The following is a 17,530-nucleotide window of genomic DNA, read 5'->3' as shown; positions in this document are numbered from 1 at the left end:
GTCAAGCAGAAAATTTTCAAGTCTTCCACGGTTCTCCTCAGTGGTTGGAAATGGGGGTGTCACTGGGGGTGGTGGGGGCGCTTGGCGTTAGCAAGCGCATGGGGCAGTAAGGGATGACCATGAGTTTAGTTTAGGGTCAGTTGCTGACTGGTCGCTGTTTGCTATCCCGGATGCACACGCCGGCGGAGTTTCTCCAATTGTTGGGAATCTGTCTGATATCAGCCCTAGGTCAATACATGCCTGCTTACTTAAATACAGATTGTCATTTGTGTCTGTGAAATAGACAATTTGGCGTGTTTGTAGGGTAGTACCATCTTTTGTTGTACGCGAGATTCTAAGAACAGCGCCCCGAGGATGCGTATGCCTTTGTTGTCGGCGGCACTCATTTTCATAGTGACCGGTGTGAGATGGTGGGTTTGCAGACCCATGCGCTGGAGGAGTTTGGTACCTGCCAGACATGACTGACAGCCAGTGTCAGCTATTGCGCGGTAGTAGGCAGTACTTGGGGCGCGGGGCAAGTGAAGGCCGAGCGTATCATAGTCTGAAGGAGCGCATACGAATGGCTACATCTATAAGGGGTTGGGGATCAGATGCCCGACGTTCCCAAGTTCTACACAGATTATTATAGACATGATGGTCAAGATTGATCACAGGACTACCTCCTGCATCTAAACTACATAGGTTAGAGTCATTAAACACATTAGAGTCATTGTCAATGCTGCAAAGTGTGTCAAATATGGCGCTTTCTGTGTCTGTCGTGCCTTTTCTTTGATTAGTAGGTTCTTTGGAATGTCCTTTGCGGCCGCCACCGCGGCAACCTGCGCCAAAGTGGCCCCGAACACTGCATTTTCCACACACATGGCCAAATGCAGGGCATGACTGCTCACGGTCCTTGCGACGTGTGCCATGTGACTCTTACGACCACAATAGTTGCAAATGTGTCTTTGATGAGTGTTATCTGCCTTCTTCATTGAGCGGTAGCTACTTGTGGCAGCAGTGGAGGCTATGTTACCTTGTAGGCGGGTGGCGGATCGTTTCGCGCTCTCTTTTGCCTCTATGTAGCTGACAGTTTCTTCTAAAGTCATGTTCTGTTTCTGCTCCCCAAGGAGCTCCAGTTGAATTTCCTCGCCGCTGATGCCACGAGAGATGGCGCCCTGTAGTACATGCTCACTATAGTCAACATCCTGGTTGCAATTTGGGCAGGGCACAATGAAATTACACACCCCTGCCTGGCCACGAAGACGGGCGGCAAAGTTCCAGATCGGCTCATCTCTGTCTTGTCGCATGTCATGTAGCTGGACACGTGAAACCATGATATTTTCTTGACGAACAGCGAGTGTTTTCATGGCTTTCAAGACATCCTCTTCAGGTTTCCCAGTGAGTGTGATGCCCCCATTTGTGCGTGTTAAATCCTTGCGGAGGGGGTCATCGCAGCATTCAAGGAGCTGGATTACAATGTTTGCACCAGTTATTTTGGTGGCAGTTTTGTAGTCATTCCATCTGGAGAGGAAATATGTCCATTCCTCTGATGTGCCCCCGAGGGACACTGTAGGGCGTTTAACCTTTTCAGTTTTTGCACCACCTGGTTGGGGTGGCGTGTCGTGTTGTTTGCCATGAAGATTGAGTAGCGCAATAGTGAGTTCAGGTGTGGCGTCCTCTGGTGTGACGTAGTCACACGAAGTGATCGGGCATGCTATGCCTGGCATTTTGATACTGAAGGCGTTGAGGGTTTGACTTGAGCTAGCTGGAATATGTCTTGGTCATTAATAACTACTACTAGTATTTGTTGTCTTGTCCTGTCTTGTCTTGTTCTTTATTGTGGACTTTAACAATGACCAAGATCTGGAATGATATAATGGTATAATGATAACTAACTGTAACATACTATACAATAACGTACAATCCTCTATTTGCGCCATACATAAATTCGCCTATCGCCATTTCCGAATGTTCAAAAAGGTAATCACGCTTCCTCAGCATGTGCAATTACTTAGCATTAAAATTAATCTTATTTTATAGGGATTCTAGAAACACCTAGCACGTGGCGACAATGGTGCGGGTCTATCAAGCTCATGAATTATGCATTAGAATTTTTTTAAACTCATATATTGTATAATTGAAGACCGAATTAAAAAGACTAGCTTGCGTATGCCGTCCTGTCAACCAGACCAAAAATGCCATACTGCGCAGGTCAGCAACCAATCACGGCGCGCCTTTGTCATGACGTCAGACGCAAACTAGTATTTTTTTAATTCGGTATTTAATTATGGATTGTAGCCTCATCACATCAGCAATATCGTAGAAATTAAGTCGGACAACCGTTATGCTGTGTGTGGCAATGGGAATACACATTAAACAAGGTTTAATTTCATGATTACATGAAACCTGATTATCAATGGAAAAACTTTGGCTGGAGAAGTTGAAGCTGACGTTCATGGCGACACTTTGGATGTTATAATTTGACATCATGGATTGTTTTGTGCAAAATTGGAGGTATTTTTGCGGCGAGTCAGCAGACCGACTGACATGCAGGCTAGCATGCTAGGCTCGACTAGGCCGCAATCATCGTGTCTACATCATACCCGCTGGACAGCAGGAAGAATGTTTATAACTTACATTTCAATACAATCATGTTACTTTTATCTTGAACTTGGAAGAAACTGATTTCAATAACAATTTCAATATTGCAAACTCATGACCATCAGTGACCATACATTACACTAAACAGTGAGATCCGTGCCGGTTGATGACTAGAAAGTAGAATGGATTATTTATTTCTGTTCATCTTGATATCAACATTTAAATGGTAAGTTCATGAGTTTGACCTCAATTAAAATACAAAACAGAACCTGTGTCAAATCTACATTGTATGTCGCACAATGTGTAGTGCATGACTGAGTGCATGATGCTAGCATGACTAGTCTAGGGCTAGGCCCGGGGCTAGCAAACTGATTTCAATAACAATTTCAATATTGCAAACTCATGACCATATAGGCCTACCATCAGTGACCATACATGACACTAAGCAGTGAGATCCGTGCGGTTTATGACTAGAAAGTAGAATGGATTATTTATTTCTGTTCATCTTGATATCAACATTTAAATGGCAAGTTCATGAGTTTGACCTCAATTAAAATACTAAACAGAACTTGTGTCAAATCTACATTGTATGTGTAGTGCATGACTGAGTGCATGATACTAGCATGACTAGTCTAGGGCTAGGCCCGGGGCTAGTCCTTTACTAGCCCTTGGCAGTTGGCAGTATCTGGAAAACACTCCTCCGACACAGCGCTAGTCTAAATCTAAAAAACACTCTGCCAGTCCGAAACTGAAAACCCTGCGCTAGTCGAATTTGCAAAACATGGCGCTATTCGAATCTGAATTTAGGAAACACTGCGCTAGTCCGATATTTGGACTAGCGCCGTGTTTTTCAGATTCGGACCAGCGCTGTGATTTTCAGATTCGGACTACCGCTTTGGTTTTCTGCAGTTTCGGACTGACGAAGTGTTTTCCAGACTCGGACTAGCGCAGTGTATTTCGGATTCGGACTAGGGGTGTGTCGGACTGTTAAAGTGTTTTCAGATTCGGACTAGCGTGTGTCGGACTGTTGCAGTGGTGTTCAAATTTGCCAAATGCATCCATGGGTTTTATATCTTATTTTGTAGCCTATCTGAAAATTTTACTTTGCATAATTCTTGCGTATATAATTAGAAAATAAGGCCTACCTGACAACATTGCATAACAAAAATAAAAGAAAGTTGTTATAGCGACTTAGTTTCGCTCCATTTTGACAGGCCATATTTTGGTAACGAATATCCGATTAAAATAAAATTTTCAGTCTTGTATTAGGAGAAAATGGACTCACATATTTTAATCAGACAAAAATCTATATCCAATAGCGGGCGGCCTTAAAGCTAGCATTTTTAGTATCTCCTTAAGGGATCTAGAATGGCGTTTATTGCGTTCGACAGTATTTTTGTAGGACATGAGACACCTCAGACCTATCGATTGCATTCTGAATCTGAAGCATGTCTTTCTGATATCAAATAATTTTCATTATAAAAAAAATCACAATATAATACAAATTTTATGACAAATTATAAAAAATTGATATTTTTCAAATTTTTGATATATAACAGTCCTCGAAGTAAATTATATAAATCTAATGATATATTCTTAAAGTGTATGTAACTGGGAGGAAAAGCCGACGATCAATTGAAAGTTGTGACCTTTCATATTGAAGATATGGATTTTTTTCCCAAAACGACCTAATTTTTTTTTGATGTTTTGGAAAAAAAATCCATATCTTCAATACTGAAAGGTCAAAATTTTCAATTGATCGTCGGCTTTTCATCCCACCTACATAATCTTTAAGTTTAAATCATCAGATTTATAAAGTTTACTTTGAGTACTGTTAAATATCAAAAATATCAATTTTTATTGATTTGCTATAAAATGGGTATTAAATTGCTAATTTCAAAAAATCAAAATTATTTGATATCAGAAAGACATTCTCGTATTCAGAATGCAATTCGATATGTCTGATGTGTTCTAATGTCCCAAAATAAATACTGTCCAAACGTTCATACCCCAGCCCTTAACTAATAACAAAAGGTGTCCACTGGTATCTTGGAGGCATTGTCTTTTTTAAAGACATTTCTTGTTTATGGTGATAAGTCACCCGCACATGGAATTTTAGAGGGATTTGGATAGCAGTTCCATTAAAAAAAAGCTGCTATCATAATGAGACTTAAGATCTAGAAACACCCCCGAAATGCCGTTTTGGGGAATTTTGCTAGCTGAAACTTTTGATGAAAGTCAATCTTTGACAAGATGTAATTGCTACGGAAAGTGCTATGAAAAAATGGTTTTCAGTTTTGGCTTTGTTTACTCAAGGGCTTTAATTTGATATATGAAATGATGCAGTTTGATGGCAAATTTGAATTCACCTAGCATACCTAAATGGTGCACTATCGATTTGCTAAGCTTCTTATCTTGGCCGGTTATGAGCCACCGTTATCGCGACTTCTAAGCAGAATGACGTAATTTTTACCCACAAAGCATTGTGGCCGTGACCATAAACAAAGGAAAACAATTTACTTCCAGTAATTTTATAACGGCAATATTTCTTAGAAACAACATTGCCAGTCTTGGAAAACCTTTCCAAATCATTTCCACTGGTTTAAAAGTCCCGCAGACACCCGCCAGTATTACTAATCATGATCAGAAAAAATACATAAATTCACCGTAACTTTGGAAGGAAATGAGGCAATTCGATCAGGTTTTCGCTAGTAAATCAACTTGAACTCGGAAACACAATGACGCAATCGAAGATCATGTGACCGATGCAAAAGGGCACTAATACCATCCATTTCCGGTACGGGTCACCTGGGGGGGGTCTGTTTAAATTAAAGTTTAAAATAGATGATCGATATTGTCGCATATCGATCATAAACATCATGTCATCAAAGGCCGTGTTTGAGGGACTGCACTGATTAAATCCATTCAAGTGATGACTCGCGTTGAATAGCGTAATCAGCTTAACCCTATTGAGTGGATTAGGATTTTTCTGTGGAACCTCCTTCTATAATACCTACCATGCTTGAACTGTTACTTGAATTCATTTCAGTCGGGGATCGGGACCACTCGCTTGAATCCAGTGTACATATAGCCATGCTGCATTCAGCAGTAAGATGAATCAAGCGACCTTGTTTCATTGCTGGACTCAGCGTGCCCGCTCGATGTCCTATCCCGTCAATACTGTTTTCTCTCGCCTGTTTTTTTTACAGTTTCCGGTGAACATAATTAATAAATTCACTTAATTATTGTTTATGTTTATATTGCTGTTGCATATATATTAAAGTACTAACATGACTAATGATTCTCTATAAAGTATAACATGATAAATCAGGGGTTCATTCACATATTTTCATGACTAAATGATTGTTCATACATACACGCTATGTAACAGCGCGCGTGATTGGTCGAGAGCCGGGCATAAACAGCGTTTATGCCCGGTATCCCGGATGTGCGATCACCGGGTAGGGAAAATGAAGGAAAATCATGTTTTTTAATAGGGTAGCTGCAGGTAATATGGGACAGCAGGTAATATGGGACACCTGTTTTCATTTTAACAAAAAGTAGCTTAGAGAAGGTAAACACTTTAAGTTGATTTGTTAAGTGTTTAGAGACATCAATTGTGCTTCTAGAATGCAGTTTTGGAGTCTGTGTATCAAACTCTTGGAAATCAATGCCAAAAAGAGTGAAATTGCCCAAAAATTATGTCGCTTTTTTTTTTTTGGCCTGATATAAAATCAATGACGTCACATTTTATGATTGTGTATCCAAAAACTCTGGTACTGAGGGGGCATTTGTCATTTTTTATGATCTTTAGGTGATGGGTTAAGCTTATCAGCAGGTAAAATTCCACTGACAAGTGGCACTTTCCTTTTATAAATGAATATTTTCTCTAATTTTCAACTGAATGGGTGCAGGTAATATGGGACACATAGGAAATTGTGTGCATTGTCAATGCGAAAAGCAAAACTATTTAGAAAATTGAATTTTCTTGTAGAAATTTGCATTTAACATTCAAAATCATGTAACAAAAATGTTTTTAGAACAGAAGAGTGATTTTCTGAACTTTTTGATTTTCACCATAGAGATAACACAGTGTCCCATATTACCTGCACATGCAGGTAATATGGGACACTTGACGATGACGTCATTTTGACGTCATAGCGTCCAAACAAACATAAAAACAAGGTAACATTGCATGTTTTATTAATCGTAAAGGACAGGTTGTTCATCATAACAATCTCTTGTGGGCATATCTTCTTTAGTTTATGCAAATAAGCTAAACGTCCTTAATGGTCCCATATTCCCTGCAGGTACCCTAATGTTACTTGTAATTTTTTGTTATTATTTTGATGAAATAGGAATCACAAAATGTTCTGGTATGTATGAACGGGGTTCATTCATATATTTTCATGACTAAACGGTTGTTTATGCCATCATGACTAAATGATTGTTCATACATACACGCTATGTAACAGCGCGCGTGATTGGTCGAGAGCCGGGCATAAACAGCGTTTATGCCCGGTATCCCGGATGTGCGATCACCGGGTAGGGAAAATGAAGGAAAATCATGTTTTTTAATAGGGTAGCTGCAGGTAATATGGGACAGCAGGTAATATGGGACACCTGTTTTCATTTTAACAAAAAGTAGCTTAGAGAAGGTAAACACTTTAAGTTGATTTGTTAAGTGTTTAGAGACATCAATTGTGCTTCTAGAATGCAGTTTTGGAGTCTGTGTATCAAACTCTTGGAAATCAATGCCAAAAAGAGTGAAATTGCCCAAAAAATTATGTCGTTTTTTTGGCCTGATATAAAATCAATGACGTCACATTTTATGATTGTGTATCCAAAAACTCTGGTACTGAGGGGCATTTGTCATTTTTATGATCTTTAGGTGATGGGTTAAGCTTATCAGCAGGTAAAATTCCACTGACAAGTGGCACTTTCCTTTTATAAATGAATATTTTCTCTAATTTTCAACTGAATGGGTGCAGGTAATATGGGACACATAGGAAATTGTGTGCATTGTCAATGCGAAAAGCAAAACTATTTAGAAAATTGAATTTTCTTGTAGAAATTTGCATTTAACATTCAAAATCATGTAACAAAAATGTTTTTAGAACAGAAGAGTGATTTTCTGAACTTTTTGATTTTCACCATAGAGATAACACAGTGTCCCATATTACCTGCACATGCAGGTAATATGGGACACTTGACGATGACGTCATTTTGACGTCATAGCGTCCAAACAAACATAAAAACAAGGTAACATTGCATGTTTTATTAATCGTAAAGGACAGGTTGTTCATCATAACAATCTCTTGTGGGCATATCTTCTTTAGTTTATGCAAATAAGCTAAACGTCCTTAATGGTCCCATATTCCCTGCAGGTACCCTAATGTTACTTGTAATTTTTTTTTTTTTTTTTGATGAAATAGGAATCACAAAATGTTCTGGTATGTATGAGCAGGGGTTCATTCATATATTTTCATGACTAAGCGGTTGTTTATGCCCTCGGGCAGCAAGCGGCCCTCGGGCATAAACAACCGCTTAGTCATGAAAATATATGAATGACCCCCTAATTTATGCCCAAGGGCTTTAGCCAGCTGAGGGCATAAACAAGGCACATTTTTAAGTCATAAAAATATATATGAACAGGGTTATATATTTTTTTTATTTCAAACCCACCCTTTTTATTTTATACCCTTTATACCAAAACTCCGAAACCCATCCTTTCTAGTATGGTTACTGATCATAGATTATGGAGAACAGTGGTTATGGTGGACCAAGAGGTGCTGATTTGCATCCAAAGAGAAAATATTGAAGTTTTAGAGTGCTGATTTGCATCCAAAGAGAATTACTTATTGAAGTTTTAGATGACCAAACAGAATGGGATTTCAATATTTTGTGTGTTTCATTTAGTGTCATTCAATCAGAAATTACAGTAAGCTTTGAGATTGCAATTGTCGACTTCTAAACCCACCCTTTTTATCAGTGACCACGCTTTATATTTGGACACACATTTTAACCAGAAATTTTTCAAACCCACCCTTTTAGGCATTTTGTGGACCCTTCAAACCCACCCTTTCTAAAGTGTGGGTTACATTTTTTTGTACCAACAGGGCTTTTCACAATAAAATGTGATGTCTATTTTTGTTTTAATTGTGTAATAAAAATAAAAATGTACTTCATGCTAATGGCCTATGATCACCAAGTGATGAAAATGCCTGGGTTTTTGGGACAAATAAAGTTTTTGGGGACCCATCTGAAGCTAGCCTGTCTGACCTTGTTTGGTCATAAAAAAATCCCCACACAAAAATATTTGCTTCTCTCTTGCCGCCCTTTCCTTTTTCATTCCCTTTTCCCATCCTCTTTCCTTTCCCTGGTTTATTCTGGCAGTTTTAGTCAGTGAGTGATAATCTCCATGTCAGACTGCCTGTTAAGCCTCTTGAATTCAACTTGACAAACAGCACACCTGGATGTTGCCTAATCTGTGGCCTTCTTTTGTGGTTTGGTCAGTGCTGTGTGCTGGCTGTTGGGAAACCTGACCACGCTGAGATGTCGAAGCTCTCTCATTGACATGTCGATATATTGAAGCTTCCTTACCGATGCGTTTATAAAATGCTTCCAATGGTTTTTCCACGGCTGTGGGGGCCGTTGATGGTAGAGTGTCGGCGTTATTCTAGTTACCGGTAGATGATGATGTGACTTGCGATGATTGGTCTGGTGCTTGAGATGTTTCCAGCAAGTTTGGGAATACCATTTAAATGAGGTTTGCCCCCCTTCCATGTTGGGATTATATTAATCTTAACAAGGGCTCCAGTGAGTGTGTGTAGCTTTTTGGAGTTTTCCACCAGCGTGGGGCACCTTTTTGAATTTGTGTCACTTTTTTGTCTGCCACTGCGCAGGCTTATAATAATATACCGTAACGATTTTCCAGGCCACATTGAAGTGTTTTATGGTGTTTTTCCATTCTTTTGGTCTGGAGCTGTACATGGCTACATGTACGTCCATCTTCGCTTTCGCTGGATAGTGTAATGGCAAGATAAAATTGACTTAAAAGTTCTTTGAATAAAACAACCAAAGAATTAAGGGATGTTTGAAATGATTCTATTTACCATTAATTTTGCTGGCATTGATTTTAAAACAATTACCAACTTGTCTCTCACTTGCTGTACTTCAGCTTCAGTCTCAGCCAGGAGTAAGCCTTGTCTTCTCTTTCATGGCCTATAAATAACTGCCCTTGTAATAAGTAGCGTGTGAGCCTGATATCCTCAGATGGGGTGTTTGGTACCAGTTGGGGGGCAAAGCTGCACTGCTACCAGAGATAGTTAACATCATAGGCTACACAAAAAATACATGATAGCAATTGAACCGGAGTAGCTTTTGGTGGGAAAAGGTCATCGAACTTTACACAGGGTATAAAGGCCTCGCCAATAGTTAAGGTCATGACTATTTAAAATTGTCGTAAGAACTTATGCTATCGCCTTGACAATCTTTGTGAAAGTTAGTTATAACTGTACCTACATGTAGTACTCCTTCCTGTGTATATTTGTCCTGTAATTGGCTGATTGTATTACTGCACAAAGAGTGTATGTTTTTAAATGTATTCTTAACAAAAAAAGTAAGCTTGAACTTCAAGCAAATTTTGACCTTTGATAGTCGGCGATTAGTCGTCTACTAAATAAGCCCATATCGTGCAGCCCTAGTGTATAACATCACAGGTCTGCATTTTGATGAATAATGAAGTTACAACTCAGAATTAAATTTTTAAAAAAGTTGCCTCACTTGTTTTGTGAAAATATGTGATGTGAAACTTAGAATCAACTCTCATTGGCCTTATACTAGTTTCCTGAATGTTTGTGTCCAAACTATATCAGGGTAAGAGAGGTTGTTCGATGCTAGTTTTGCTTTGTTTGGGTGCCAGGATTAGTTAATACTACTATCTATAATCTAGTACCTCATCTTATCTAGTTGAGGTGAAGAAAAACTAACTTTTAAATCTGAATCTTTCCGAAAAAGTAATTGTGTATTTTAATTACCGTATTGGTCCGAGTATAGTCCCACCCGTTTTTTATGTGAAAATTTTTCACAATTGGGGGTGGGATTATACTCAATTTCAAAATGCATTCAAATTCAATGCATTTTGAAATCATTAATAAGTATGACATGAATACAAATTATCAATTTTCATATTAAAAATACAAAATATCTTGAAATTTTTTTTTTTTTTTTTTTTTTTTTTTTTTTTTTAGGTCAACCATGAATGATCCTAGCATCTAGGTCTAGGTCCAGGGACACTCCAAAACCGGAGAAAAAAAACTTTTAAAAAAAAATAAAAAAAAATTTTTTTTTTTTTTTTTTTTTTACAATTTCTGAAATTTTTCGAAAAATGGGGGGTGGGATTATACTCGAACGTGGGACTATACTCGGACGAATACGGTAATAAATATCTTTTAACAATTCTGATCGTAACCTGTCCTATTTCTTTTAACAATTTCTTGTTCACCAGGTTGACCAAGGTTAACTTACCACTCAGTGATGGCTAACAAGAGACCAGCCAGTGAGATGTCCGCCTCTCCCACCCCTGGTGCTTCGTCCAGCAGGAGTGGTGAGAAGAGCGGAAATGGTGGGGAGGAAGGCAAAGACAAAGAAGGACCACCTAACAAGAAGATGTACATTGAGCAAATGAATCTAGGTGCTGTATCATCACAGGTAATTCAGTCACTTGTTATTTTCTTTGTATTTATACTAGCAAAAATAAGCAGTGAAAAAATATGCAGTCTGCGCATTTAGTTATTGAACGGGCAGCAGGCTTTACATGATGAAGAGTGTGCCAAGAGCGTGTGAGTGGGTCACCTTTATTATATAATATATCTGGGCCTGCTATTAAAGGACCCATACAATGTATGCCATATATTGCGATCTTGGGCAAGCGAAACAATTTTGTTTGGCTGCAGCATCCCTTCAGTATCTCCCAGGAGGTGCTGGACATACTGTAAGTACAGTGTGCGCAGCCGTCCGGTGTCCTCTTCCCATGTGGTGGAATATAAAGGGCATATTCTTTCACAGGCGCGTCGTCTTCAAGACGCAGTATATGGCCGAGAAATACGAGTTGATGAATCTTGACTCTGGCAACCAGTGGAGTGAAGTTGGTCAGATTGTAGATGGTTTCATTTGGAATCCGATCCACACGCTTGATGTTTAACATGACTCTGTAGCAAGATGTACATTTCCATTATATTGAGAAAAATATGATAGCGTTTTGGCTGTCTAATATAGGATTTACCCGAAAATATTGTATTTTGTATTTTTAACATTATAACATAGAAAAGTAGGTAATTTATGTCCTCTAATTGTAATTACAAAATAACCTTCCTTGATTCTAGATTTTATTTGTTTCCAAAAAAAGTTTCAATAAATTTAACCTGCTTGCTCAGTTAGTCATTCTGTGTTTGTTCATGTCATTTAGGATTTACTTTATTTAGATAGTTTAAGTAAAGTTGTTTTACTCTTCCTTGCTCCTTTTAGGATGAAATGGACATGAAAGTGTTGCGGTTCCAGAACAAGAAGTTGGTAGAGAGGCTAGAAATGCGCAACATGGTGGAGAATGAATTGAGAACCCGGATTGAAACACAGAAGCAGCGACAAACTATTGATGAACTAGTGCTGGGATTCATGAACAAGTACTGGACACAGGTAGGCCTGACAGTGATTTGTAATAGCCTATGTGTATGTGTAAATTATTTATCCTGATGCTCTTATTATTTGTTTTTCGTCATACTTTCTGCTAATATTTGGTAGTAATAACAAATATTGTGAAGATGTTGTTAACTAAAATAAGTTGGTACATTACAGTTGATAAAGTTATGATAATTTATTTAATTAGTATACCTAGAATAAAATATATTAAGTTTGTCACTTTCATTGCTCATAGTCATAGACCTTTTCAAATTAATTCATTCCAAACTTGAAGTAAGAAATGATTTCCTTCACACTCGTGTATAAATCGGTACCTCTTCAGCATCACATACAGTTTGGAGTTCCAATGTATAACATGAAAGGTATGATCAAGCGTGGGGTATGTCTTGCATAAGAGATTGATGTTTATGTTGTTAAGGTGGTACTACACCCCTGGCCAATTTTTTGCCTATTTTTGCATTTTTCTCAAAAATTATTAAATTTAAAAAAAAAGTAAGATATGTATATTAAGGTTATACAGAATTTTGAACTTTTGTGTAGGCAAATTGGCTGCACGTAGCCACCTAAAATATTTAGTTTTTCAAAAAATAAACATGGCAGGCCTAAAAATCATACTTCATCTTAAAGTTGACACTCTAATGATTATTATTGTAATACTTTTAACGTCATAGCTCATACACAAATGTACTTTGTAAGTGTTTCAATATGTGTTCAATTTCATGAGCATGAGGTTTTTTGGGAAAGAGGCCAGGAAAATATGGGGAGAGGGTCCGATTTCATTGCGATTTCGCATATGTGTTACAAACAAACCAATGAAATAATGTACCTATTTATTCTTTCGATAGGTCCTCCTGATTTAAAACAGTAAGCTTACATGTTCACAGAATGTCAATGAAAATGATGGGGTAAATGTCAGTCTTTTTTGCAACAACAATATTAATTTAGTGTGCCAATATATTGACACAATTATTCCCTACATTATTTCTTTGAAGTATCAGCTAACACATGCATATCAAAATTTTATGAATCAGCTACGGGAAACATTAAAAATAATTTATTTCATCTCAGCATATCAGGCCAAATGGTCCAAAATGGAGTTCTGAGATATCCACACATTTAGTTTCAAGTAGGGGAGATTGGGGTTAGTTGGAACACTGGGTAAGTTGAAACATTGTATTTTTTTCTGACACAAAACATTAATTTGGTAAAATACTGGCACCTAGTAATAGGTATTAGTAAGGGTCATCCACCAAATTAGCAACAGCACTGATACCCCACCAGTGTTGGCTTGGGAAAAGAATATCTGTTTTTTGACTTGCTGACTAATTTTTATACCCCTCAGAAAAGATGCGTTATCTCCATGTTGTTTGAAGATTCAGGGGATTATTTTTTGAGTATCATAAGCACTAGTAGTAAGTCCCAGAATAATGTTAAATAAAAGTTTTATTGTATTTCTTATTTTGTGTAATGAACTTTGAAATGTAAAAATAGGCATCGGGGTTAGTTGAAACTTTTGAGGTGGGGTTAGTTGAAACGTGAAAATCGCATAGAAAAATATGGTTAAAAATTTGACTTTTTAAAAATTTGTAACATGTTTACCATTTCTTCAATCTTGCTTTAATATGGTTAAAAAGCAATAATACAAGCAAAAAGTGCACACAGACAGTACATTTTATAATATTTTAGGCTTCTCATATTTTTGTCCATGGTGACACTCGTCACCTTGTGTCCAAAGTATTGACCAGCGCTCCCACATATTTATTTATTCATTTTTCACACTGATTGTATGTTAAAGGGTGCCTTCAAGGGAAGTATAACCCTAACAACACAATAATAATTATTTTGAAATTTTTACAAGCCATGTTTCAACTAACCCCCTCACCCTATGTTTCAACTTACCCCAGGGGTGGGGTTAGTTGAAACACTTTTTTTCAAATTTTCAAATTGGATTATATGAATAATCATAAGCAGGTCCAATAAAATTTAAGGCTGTATTTGTAGCATGTATGTATATGTTTATACTGATATGGTTAGTGTTTCTTGAATGTAATCGGTTTGCGTTAAAAAGACGATTTTGTGAAAAATGTTTCAACTAACCCCAATCTCCCCTACTCACATTTTCTGCTATTTCACAGTATCAATTCACAATCCCATAATATTCCAGGTGCAGTGCTCCTGTATAACTACTGATAATCCTTACTGCATGGGAAGTATCAATTGATTTTCACAAAACTTGCAGAAATTGACAAATTTCTGCCAAAACTTCCACACTATCTATTATCATGTTCAAACCATGTGCTAACTTGTTTACAATGCTAGTTAGTGTTGCCAGGGCCAAGGTGATAGTACTTATTTTATTGATTTTGTCTAGTATAGTGCTGGTTGAATACTCATGCTCCACTGTGCATATGCTTCAGTGATTTTAGCAATCAAATGAAAATGATAGGGTTGCCAGTTCATGCACTGGAATAATAATCACTATAAGGGGCACATCACTAAATAAATGTCCCATTGAAATACATGTGAAAATACAATAAAGTAACTAGGTGCATAATAATTATGAGTCCTGGGGAGGGTAGAATGGGGAGGGGAGAGCAGTTTTTGGCAAACATTTACAGTGCATCTTTATAAGGCTTAGGAAACACTACAGAAACATTTAAATCTGCATCATAATATCTAGGCCATTTAAAGTTTCCACATTGGCAAAGTTAGGCTGGCCGAGAGCAGGGCCAGGGGAGGATGACAGGAAATGTTGGCATACCTTTTAAAATCTAACCCACGGGGCCCCCATGTATATTTGTGATTCCCCATCCAAAGAAAATGATAGCCCTCACACCTTCTCTTTCTTCCATGAGTTACACCAAATGCGGAAGGATTTGGTGTAGTGTCCCCTTAAAACAAGAACTGTCTTTAAAAAAGAATTAGTGCTGTGGGATATCTAGAGCAAATATTGATACACAAAAATAATTTAAAAAATACTTTGTTGATACAATTTTTTCTATCTACATCTCTGAGATGTTTAATATATACATATACTTCATAAATAAAAATTAAAAAACAAAAGACAAGTTGAGTGGAATTTTCACCCTCCGTAACCTTAAAGGGGCAAAGACAACAACTACTGCACTTGAAGTTTAGCAGCTCAAGGCAAGTAGTTATTGATTTATTGATCAAATATTAGTTTTCCCTCATTTTTGACTGTAACTCCACAACTGTTGTCTGTGCTGAAATAAAATTTCCAATGCAATAGTTGTAGTCCTTGCCCCTATAATATACATATCTTACTTGTCACTAATACGCTATAATTTTTGAGAAAAATGCAATAGGCACAAAATTTGCCAGGGGTGTAGTACCACCTTAAGACAAGTGTCAATTTGGCTAAATCTAAAGTGCCGAAAAATGATGAACATTTGCACTTTTCTTTCCATTACTGTCATTTTGTGAAGTGCCAAATAGCAGAGGTGTTAGTTCAAAATATTTTACTTGATGACCCCATGTTGACATTGGATAAATAAGCTGTATGTTTGCTCAAAGAGTACTGTGATTCATGACATTCCTTGTCTGCCATTTTTTAACCTCTTGTGTTTTCTGAATAAATAGTGTTCACTGCCCCTGGTTTTCCAAGCATTTCCGATCTTGATTTGAAATGGTCTATTATTTTACATAATCTCACTTGTTTTATTCTCAAATAATAGCTTGAAGAAGACCTACGAGTGATGCTGAAACGGTTTGAGATCCCGGGTGATCTCCCAGAGTATAAGGTTGAAGTCCCTCCTCCAGAAGTCAAAACTGAGGTGAAGACTGAGATCAAAGAGGAACCAAGAGAAGAAAAGAAACCAGCGGATGGTACTGCTGGTAAGTTAATAAACCAATAGCATATTTATCTTAAGGATAGGCAGAGATATTGTGTACAAATAATAATGAAAACTTGCTGTCATTAATCCTATCACATGTATCATATCACCATCTGATAGCATGTATACATTATTTATATTGAGCATGGTTTGTGAATTGGAATGTCTTACTCATACAGATTTGCCTATTGTAGTGACAAGAAATTGACATGTATAATCAGATGGAAAGTGTGAAATACGAAAAAAAAACATATGGGTCAGCAGTGACTGTCTCTGTATCCCTTTAAAACAGCAATGGCAAACAAGGCCACGCACTACAGTATTGTGGTTATACTAAAGACAGCATATTAGTACACAATTAAATGTCACATCTAAATAGAATGAAAGTGAAAATAACTAGCACAACCAAAGTATGGCTATGTATGAACAAGTGATTTGGTTGTATTGTAATGCATAAGTGTAGGCACCGGAGTTTCGCGCAATCGCGCAAAAAGCGCAAAAAAATCACGATTTTGGGGGTCCATCGCGATTTTGGTGGTCCATCGTGAATTTTGAGAATTTTGACAAACACACTACTTTTCAATGTAAATTCACAATATTCCATTTGATGCAGGCCCAGCGCTAGTCTACTGTAGTAGACCAGTTTAATTTATCATTCCCTAAATTAATCTCTCTGACCTGACCATGGAAAAGTCATCATTCCTGTTCTGATTCAACAGCTCAGATATCCATGAGAAAACTGTAGTAGACCAGTTTAATTTATCATTCCCTAAATTAATCTCTCTGACCTGACCATGGAAAAGTCATCATTCCTGTTCTGATTCAACAGCTCAGATATCCATGAGAAAACTGTAGTAGACCAGTTTAATTTATCATTCCCTAAATTAATCTCTCTGACCTGACCATGGAAAAGTCATCATTCCTGTTCTGATTCAACAGCTCAGATATCCATGAGAAAACTGGTCTACTGTAGTTCGAATATACAATGAACTATGCACTCTATAGTGGGTATGATGTTACCTCATTAAAAATGCAGTCTTGGCTGTTTATGCACATATCCTGTGGTTTTTACCAATTAAGCCGTTTGAATAGCCGTCCAGCCCAGCGTATTATTTGCACAAGGTCCAATACAATGTATAGTACGCTTGACGTCGGCAAGCATATCTGCGATGGTTAAGCTGTCAAATGAAATCTGAATGAGCTACCCACGTGGGTTGGGTTCAGTGAACACAGTGGGTTGGGCTAATGCATAAACATGTATGCTTGCCTATCTGTTATTGGTTAAGATTTACCACCCACATTGATTTTTACTTCATTAACATTCATCTCAGATTCGAGATGAAAGAGGTTGAGTCTATGTGTTAAGATATGGTGGGTCACACAGGTCATATCCAACT

At 37.6% G+C, this 17,530-nt stretch overlaps 1 protein-coding gene across 1 annotated transcript in view; it reads left to right on the top strand.

Moving 5' to 3' along the window:
- Positions 1–17,530, top strand: part of LOC140153742 (E3 ubiquitin-protein ligase BRE1B-like) — a 42,429-nt gene that overhangs the window by 4,267 nt on the left and 20,632 nt on the right. Inside the window, exons 2-4 of the mRNA XM_072176577.1 lie at positions 11,090–11,292; positions 12,109–12,276; positions 15,975–16,134. Of these exons, the coding sequence (XP_072032678.1) occupies positions 11,119–11,292; positions 12,109–12,276; positions 15,975–16,134 (502 nt within the window). The 5' untranslated portion in view covers positions 11,090–11,118. The remainder of the gene's footprint in view (positions 1–11,089; positions 11,293–12,108; positions 12,277–15,974; positions 16,135–17,530) is intronic.

This window comes from Amphiura filiformis, chromosome 1 (assembly GCF_039555335.1).
Source record: "Amphiura filiformis chromosome 1, Afil_fr2py, whole genome shotgun sequence".
Taxonomy (NCBI): Eukaryota; Metazoa; Echinodermata; class Ophiuroidea; order Amphilepidida; family Amphiuridae; genus Amphiura; species Amphiura filiformis.
This window is presented reverse-complemented; position numbering and strand designations above follow the sequence as displayed.